We start from the raw sequence: 9,298 nt of genomic DNA on the forward strand, positions 1-9,298 counted from the left end.
CTTAAAAGACACATTAAGAACACACACACACACACACACACACAAATGCATATACATATATATGCATACATACAGAGAGAGAGAGGAGAGATTCATACTGATATATCTAATCCAATTCAGGAATAAACAGACTATGATAACTGCACACACCAATCTGACCATAGCCCCAGCAATGGGAGGGGCAACCATCTACTCTGACTGCAGGCTCCACCCACCAATAAAAGCTTCTCAGGGAACAACACAGGGAAAGTGCCCTGTAGTTCAGTGCTATCACCTCGGGCAAACACCCGATCTGACTCAACTCAAGCCCATGGCAGCCCCAGACTGGCCTAATAACAACACAGGGACCAAACCCTTCCCACAACAGGCAGAGTCACTACAGACAAATGGACTGAAGGCAAAAGTAGCTCAGCCAGAATAGCAGGGCACATGCCACACACAAAGAAGATACCCCTGAAGTGCCAGGATCTGTTGAACAAGACACATTGCACTGCAGGGCACTACAGGACCTCTTCTTCATAAGGCCACTACTTTCAAGAGCAGGAGATGGAGCTGACTTTCCTAACATGCAGAAACAGGCAGCGTCAGACAAAAGGAGTCAGAGGAATATGTCCCAAATGAAAGAACACAACAAAATCAAAGCAAGAGAGCTGATTGAAACAGAGATAAACAATATACCTGATAAAGAATTTAAAGCAATGGTCATAAAGATACTGACTGGACTTGAGTAAAGAGTGGAGGACCTCACTGAGACCTTAACAAAGAAATAGAAAACATAAACAAGAATCAATCAGACATGAAGAACTCAATAACTGGAATTAAAAATACACTAGAAGGAATATATAGCAGACTAGAGGAGGCAGAAGAACAGATCAGTGGCCTGGAGGACAGAGTAATGGGAAAAAAATCAAGCTGAACAGGAGACAGAAAAATAATAATAAAAAATACAAATAGACTGAGGGAACTCAGCAATACCATCAAGCATAATAATATTTGCATTATATGGATCCCAGAAGGAGAAGAGAGAAAAGGGGGCACATAATTTATTTGAAGAAATAATAGCTGAAAACTTCCTGAATCTGGGAAAGGAAACAGAAACCCAGATCCAGGAGGCACAGAGAGCCCCCAATATAATCAACCCAAGAAGGTCCACACCCAGATACATGGTATTTAAAATGGCACAAAGTAGGGGTGCCTGGGTGGCTCAGTTGGTTAAGTGTCTGACTTCAGCTCGGGTCATGATCTCAGGGCCATGGGATCGAGCCCTGTGTAAGGCTCCACCCTCAGGAGGGAATCGGCCTAAGGATGTTCTCTCCCTCTCTCCCTCTACTCCTCCCCCTGCTCACTCTCTCTCTCTTTCTCAGATAAATAATCTATAAAATGAAATAAAATAAAATAAAATGGCAAAAAGTAGTGATAAAGAGAGAATTTTAAAAGCAGCAAGAGAAAATAAAACAGTTACATACAAGGGAAGCCCCATAAGGCTATCCACTGATTTTTCAGCAGAAACGTTGTAGGCTGGAAAGGAGTGGCATGATATGTTCAAAGTGTTGAAAGAAAAAAACCTACAACCAAGAATACTGCATCCAGCAAGGCTATCATTCAGAATAAGAGGAAAGATAAAGTGTTTCTCAGATAAACAAAAGTTAAAGGAATTCATGACTACTAAATCAGCCCTACAAGAAATGAAAAGGGAACTCTGAATGGAAAGGAAAGACCATAAGCAGGAGTAAGAAAAGTAGGAAGCACAAAAGCAAAAAAATTAAGTATATCTATAAAAATCAGTCAAGGGACTCACAAAATAAAAGGATGTAAAGTACAATACCATATACATAACCATATACATAAAGATTAGGGGGGTGGGGAGAGGAGTAAAGAATGGGTTCAAATTTAAGCAACCACAACTTACTATAGACTGTTATATGCATAGGTGTTATATATAAACCAAATAGTAACCACAAATCAAAAACCAGTAATAGATATGCAAGAAATAAAGAGAAAGGAATCCAACTATATGATTAAAGAAAGCCAGCAAACCATGAAAGAAGAAAGCAAGAGAAGAAACAGAACTATAAAAATATTCATAAAACAAATAATAAAAGGGCAATAAGTACACCTATAAATAATTACTTTGAATGTAAATGGACTAACAGCTCCAATCAAAAGACCTGGGGTGACAGAATGAATAAAAAAGCAAGACCCATCCATGTGCTGCCTACAGGAGACTCATTTAAGACCTAAACACATGCAGATTGAAAGTGAAGGGTTGGAAAAGCATTGCTCATGCAAAAGGAAGTAAAAAGAAAGCCAGGGTAATGATAATTATATCAGACAAGATAGACTTTAAAACAAAGATGTAACAAGAAACAAAGAAGGACATTATATAACCATAAAGGGAACAATCCAACAAAAAGATATAACAATTGTAAATATTTATGCATCCAACATAGGAGCACCCAAATTCATAAAGCAGCTATTAACAAACATACAGGACATAATCAATAGTAATACAATAATAGTAGGGACTTTAACACCCCACTTACATCAAAGGATCGATCATCCAAACAGAAAATCAACAAGTAAACAGTGGCTTTGAATGACACATTGGACCAGGTAAATCTTAACAGATACATTCAGAACACTCCATCTTAAAACAGCAGAATACATATTCTTATCGAATGCACAGTCTGCAGAATAGATACATGTATTATGTTGGGAAGGCAGTCTCATGTGCACAGTCTTTTGACCCCTGCTTTGCCACATGAGAATGGCAGAAATATTGACAATTGTAGTGTGACAGGAAAGGGGATGGGACAGGACAATATAGGAACTGAGATGTGGATTAGGAGACAGAGAAGGGAGATGGAATGCCCTGTGTCAGGATTGGACAATGTGAGGAATGCGGGGAGAAGTGACCAGGCATGGCCCCTTTTTCTGCCCTCCCTGCACTCCTGCCTCAGCCCAGGGACACAGCAAGGTCAGCTTGCCCTTGTCAGTTCAGGTCCCAGAACTCATGCCCTCCCACATTTGGGGCTGGCATGATAATGAGAATCATGCCATATAAGAAAATGCCTCTTTCCAAGACCCTCCCTCCTCACCCTGAGAAAGTCCACCAATTAGAGATGTACCTGAATTAACATACATCTGGCCCTGAGGTTGGGAAGGAGGCAGGGTTGTGGAGTGAGTTCACTCACAACTGCCAGTTGAGAAGATCTACAGGGTGGCAGTGCCCCTGCTGGACCTGGAGGCATGAACCTCAAGTAAAGGTTGGAGCCTGAGGCTGAACTTGGGGTCACTCACAAAAGAAATAGAGGGTACTTTAGGCAGTGAGAAAATCATGAATGCACAGGACAACATATGGAAAGATGACTCAGTACCTAGAATCAATCATGGAAGTCAACTGCCACAGAATGAATTATATTCTTCCTTGCTTTTCCCAAAGAGCTGAGTGTTCTAAAAAATATCACATATATTTTGCACATTTACACCTGTTAAATTTATACTGTAAGATGTATTATAACTACAGAAGAGTGTATAAACATATATCTAGTTAAAAAATAATGAGATCTACCATGTAGGAAACATCTGATTATAAATTGGAACATTATCAGTGTCTTAAAATTCCCTTGAAGGATTTTGTAGAATTTCCTTGTACATCACAAACCACTTGGTGTTGAAAATGATCATTTCAGATTGAATTAGTGGTTTCAGACTACTCAGGTCCATAATGATGAGTCCATGATTGTCCTTAGGACACAGCTAATCCTTGAGGAGTTGATGGCAGTGTTTCATGACATCTCGAAAGGCCTCTATAAATTTGTCATTCTGGAGGGTGAAGATGAAGGGGTTCAGAAAAGGGGTCACCACTAAAACCATCAGTGATGCTACCCTGTTGTACTCAGCTGCCTGTGTTTGCTTGGGTTTCACATGGATGAACAGGCAGGTGCCATAGCCGATCACAACAAAGGTGAAGTGGGATGCACACATAGAGAAGGCTTTCCTCCACCCAGAGGTTGAGAGGATCTTGAGGATGGTGGAGATGATATAGGTGTAGGAGATGATAGTAGGGATCAAAGAACCAACAATAATGAATATAGCCATTAAAAAAAGAATAAACTGTGTGAAACGGCTGTCATCACAGGATAGTTTGAGCAGTTGCCCTCGGTCACATAAAAAATGGTCTAACACATTTGATTTGCAGAAGGTAAGCTGAAATGTGGCATAGACTGGCCAGATTTTAAATAGAAAACCAAACACCCATGACACAATGACCACCCAGATGCAGGTGTGGCTGTTCATAATGATGTTGTACCTCAAGGGGTTACAGACAGCCACATAACAGTCCACAGCCATTGCTCCCATTAATATAAATTCTGATGTGCCCAAAGAAATGTACAAATATAATTGTGCACTACATGCTGTCAGAGATATTGCCTTCATTCCAGGAAGCAGAAACCCCCAGAGCATCAAGGGGACAGCAACCGATGTGATCAGGATCTCTGGACAGAGAGGTGGCCAAGGAAGAAATACATGGGGGACTGCAGACATTTATCAACAGACAATCACAATGATGAGCATATTTCCCATGACTGTCACTGAGCAGAGAAAGAAGAACGTGGCAAAAAGAATATTGTGTAGTTCTCTGGAGCCATGGAAGCCAAGCAGATAAAATTCAATGGTGCTAGAATAATTCTTCAACATTTAGTCCTGTGTCTTGCCCTTTATTAAATCTAGAGAACAAGGGAGAGTTCACATACTTCCCATTTCAAAGGATTAAAGCTATTCCCAAGTTGAGGAAGTATTATCTCTGCTCTTAGGCTCCACATCATGACCAAGTGGGTTCATCTTCTACTATTCTCTGTACAAGGCTGATGTTAAATGTTTTATGAAGAAAATACATATGAAAATAAATATACATATGCAAGAAGGTGAGCATTAGTCACCAACACCCACCCATCGCTGTATGCACCCTCGTCTTTCAACTTACTAGCACTTCTGCCTGCAACTCTGCTCTGACCTGCCACCCTGTCCACTTCCCTGACCACAATGTTCTCATTTATACCACCAACCCGTCCCTCTTGAATGCCCTAAACTGTATCCTCTGTCCCTTACGTCCTACAAAATCCTGCCAGTCCCACCCAGATATGGTTGCTTCCTCCCTTCATCTCCTCTGAATGTGGGCTCCATTTGCCTTATGTTCACTTAAAGTTCTCACTTCAGTTATCTTAATCATCATTTCAGTTTGTATTAGAGCCAGCTGGCAGGGAGGTGGGGTCTACCTTGGCAACTGTCATAAGATAAGAGCTATACTGAGACAAAGTATTGAGTCTTTCCTTGTCTTCCTGGCTCCCTGGAGTGGGGTATCCACTTTCTTCTTCCTTATTCTTATCATGAAAGCCATCTCCATCTCTCATTTCAATGACTGTGTCTCCTCCTGGTAGGAAGAACCTCATTAGTTTCCAGTTGGTAACCCCTAGCTCTGAGATTATTCCTTCTGTCACCAAATGACAGCAGGGAGTAGGGGTCCAGAGGAGGTTAGAGGAGGCTGGAACTTTCATACCCAACTCCCATCCATCCTATACAATCTCCATCCTGGCACCAGGAGAAAAGAAAACAAGCAACTCTGCCCTCCTCATGTCTCAAATCTCTAGTTTCAGCATGGAAATAAGACCTCCAGGGGTGCCTGGGTGGCTCAGTCGTTAAGTGTCTGCCTTCGGCTCAGGTCACGATCCCAGGGTCCTGGGATTGAGCCCGCATTGGGCTCCCTGCTCTGCGGGAGGCCTACTTCTCCCTCTCCCACTCCCCCTGATTGTGTTCCCTTTCTCGTTGTGTCTCTCTCTGTCAAATAAATAAAATCTTAAAAAAAAAAAAAAAAAAAGACCTCCAAATGGGCAGCCTCTCTCTATTTCCAACCAGCCATGGTCTGCATCCCATAGAGAAGCTTGGAAAAGTCCCCAGATATCTGCTATCTATGTCTTCCCATTTTCTCCAGAGTCCTAAAAATAAGGAAAAGTGTCAAAGACACCAAAATGGATCACACTGATCTGCTTAGTATATCTGGGCTCCTTCCCTCACCACATGCAAATGAGAGAGCAGGGTCTTAGGTCATGGAAGAGAGCTGTTGTCTATCACCAGCTCTGAGAAGAGCTGAATCTGCTCTCTGCTATGGAGGGAGGATTTCATTTCAGTTCCTCCATTATGCAGCTCCCATAGCCCACTCTTCATGCTCTAGTGAAGGTGTCCTCATTTTAGACAGCAGTGAAGCCCAGAACTTCCCATCCTGATCTTCTCTTACTCTCTCCTTCACACTGGGGAGCCCTGGCAGACACTCACCTCCAGAGAAAATGATTGAACTGGAATGTTCTATGGCTCTCCAGGGGTCATCCCGGGCTACCTGCTGCCTGACTAGCACAGAGCACGCTCTGCGGCCCAGAGCATGCTGCTGCTGTCCTTGCTCTCAGTGCAAGAGAAAACTGTCTTCATACGAGTACTGAGAGAGAAGTCCAGTAATAATAGTGCTGTGGAAGTCCAACTGTCTCCCTCTGTCTCTCCCCCTCCTTTCCTCCTCCTGTCTGTCCCCATGGGGAGTTATTCACTGAGAAACTAAATTATCAAGTCCAGAGAAACCCTAGGGATTCAGTCAAGGAAAATCCAGAGAAACTTTCACCTTTCCCTCCTGAGGCTAATCAAGTTTTAGAACATGGGGAAGTTTTGTGTCATGGGCAAACTTGAAATCTCCTAGTCAGGGGTTTCTCAATGCCCAGACTGCCTTCTACCCAGTCCCCAAGTCCTGGTAATCACCAAACAATATGAGCTGTAAGCAGCCAGCCCCTGTTCTCTTCTGTGCCTGTTTCCAATTAACCCTGCAAGAGCCCTAGCAACCCATAAGCGGAAGACACCACAAATGGCTCCAAGACACTTAAGAAAAAAATCAAAAACCCAGTGGCCAACAGGGGTGCCTGGGTGGATCAGTTGGTTAAGCATCTGCCTGCGGCTCAGGTCATGATCTCAGGGTCCTGGGATCAAGCCCTGAGTTGGGCTCCCTGCTCAGCCAGGAGCCTGCCTCTACTTCTGCTCCTCCCCCTGCTGGTTCTCGCCCCCCCACCCCCATTCTGCCCCTCTGCCCCCTGCTGGTGCTCTCTTGCACGTTCTCTCTCACTCTCTCAAATAAATCAATAAAATCTTAAAAAAACAAAAACAAAACAAAACAAAAAACCCAGGGGCCAACAAATAGCCTCTGTCAAAAAGTTTTTCATCACAAAGCCCTAAGAATCCCATATTATCCAGATGATTTCTGCACTCCCTCTCTACAAGATACTCTCATAGTTATGGGAACTCTGGTAAGAGAGACAGGATCTGCCCTGCAAACCAACCTCAGGACCTGCTAATGCCACAACCTGTCCCCATCTCTGCAACATGCATGCATTCTCAGCTGTAGCTCTTCGGCCACATTTTCCCTTCTAGGTCTTCAAATGCTACCAGGGCACCTTCCTGAGCTACTTGAAGTTAGAGGTAAGGGCTTAGGAGCCAACATAGAGAACTGACAAATAAGTAGTATATAAAAGTGAGGATGGCTGGGGTGCTGAATAAAATAGCAAAATCACATTTAAAATATTTGTGTTTACATTAATAAAACATTTTCCATTTATCATAAAGTTAGCACAACTCAAGGTAAAAAATAAAATTTTATACAGGGATATAAACGGATGCAAATGTCTCTCTCACCAATGCCTGATTTTCCTGATCTATCTCCTAGAGCTAAACACTACTATTAGTTTCTGTTGTGTCCATACAGAAATTTTCTATGCCTATACAAGTTTATCTACATATGGTCTTTATTTGCTATTTTAGTAAGCCTATTGTCCTGCTACTTTCTTTTTGTTATATGCATATTTGTGCATGCATTAAGCCTTTGCATATTAGCAATAATATACCTCTCACATTCTAAGTGACTGCCTTTTCCAGTTCTTCACCAGTAAAAAAGCTGCTGCAATAAAAATCTTCACATGTAAGCCTGTATATTTGTACAGCTATAACTTCCTAAATTACTGTATTAAATTTAATAGCTGTTATCAAATCATCCTCCAAAAAATTGTATCAGTTAAAATCTCTTGAAATGAGGCCCAGGGGCACCTGGGTGACTCAGTCGGTTGAACGACTGACTCTTGGTTTTGGCTCAGGTCATGATCTCAGGGTCATGAGATCGAGCCCCATGTCAGGCTCTACACTCAGTGGGGAGTCTGCTTGAGATTCTCTCCCTCTGCCCCCCACCCAGGCATGTGTACTCGCTCGCTCTCTCTCTCTCAAATAAATAAATCTTAAGAAAAATGAGGCCCACTGAAATTTTCACTTCAGTGTTAACCCTGTGCAGATCCCAGAAATGCACTGACATATCAGGAGTCATAATTACAGTATGAAATAAAGGCCCATCACAGAGGTTGTCACTCCCATGGGAAGTGCGCTGATGGCTGCCCACGACACCTCTGTCCCACTATGTGCCTGTCAGCCTCTGAGTGGCCATGTGGGGTCATACGCTGACTGTTGGGGAACAGTGAAGGAAGGTCACTGGCAAATGAGGAAATCTGAGAAGGGTGGACTCTTTCCCTCAAAGCCCTTACAGCCCAACGCCCTTCTCTACTTGGGTTACTCTAGATATCCTCAGTAGACAGTTCAGGAGTAGGAAAAAATGAAAAATAGTCAAACCCACTGGAAAAAACATTGCCAGTTTTTAAAATTTTGTAGAGTATAGTTGACACACCATGTTACATTAACTTCAGGTGTACTGATTTAACTTCTCTATTCATTATGCTGTGCTCACCACAAGCGAAGCTTCAAAGCTAAGTATACTCTTGCCCTATGATGCAGCAATTATACTCCCAGGTATGTACCCAAGAAAAATGAAAACATGTGTCCTCACAAAGACTTCCATTAGAATGTTCACAGCAGTTTAGTTCATTAATAGAAACTGATACAAAACAAATATCCATCAATAAAAGAATAATACAGTTCTTTCTTGGTCTTTTTTTTAATCTATAAAAGGAAAAATCAGAAAAGAACTAAATGTCCATTCTTAGTGGAATGGTTGAATAAACTACATTACAACTACTTGATGAAATATTATTCAATCTGTAAAGCTTTCATATTAGTGCCTATCACATAGTAGGAATTTATTAAAAGAATATGTTATTAAAATGAGGAGTATGGAAAAACTTATGGTTTGTTGTGATAATGTTAAGACAAAGTGAAAATTTGTATATATGATTACAGTGATGAAAAGTAAGAATACATGGGTACCTGG

General features: G+C 42.0%; 1 protein-coding gene across 1 annotated transcript; it reads right to left on the reverse strand.

Moving 5' to 3' along the window:
- Positions 1 to 2,060: 2,060 nt before the first annotated feature.
- LOC102731236 (olfactory receptor 9A1-like) lies at positions 2,061 to 5,721 on the reverse strand. Its single transcript, XM_081799972.1, is given in 3 exon segments — positions 2,061 to 4,502; positions 4,505 to 4,554; positions 4,556 to 5,721. Coding segments are annotated over 3 exon segments (939 nt in total). The 5' UTR covers positions 4,702 to 5,721; the 3' UTR covers positions 2,061 to 3,759.
- Between the last annotated feature and the right edge of the window lie 3,577 nt (positions 5,722 to 9,298).

This window comes from Leptonychotes weddellii, chromosome 12, assembly GCF_054177405.1.
Source record: "Leptonychotes weddellii isolate Sample4059 chromosome 12, ASM5417740v2, whole genome shotgun sequence".
NCBI lineage: Eukaryota > Metazoa > Chordata > Mammalia > Carnivora > Phocidae > Leptonychotes > Leptonychotes weddellii.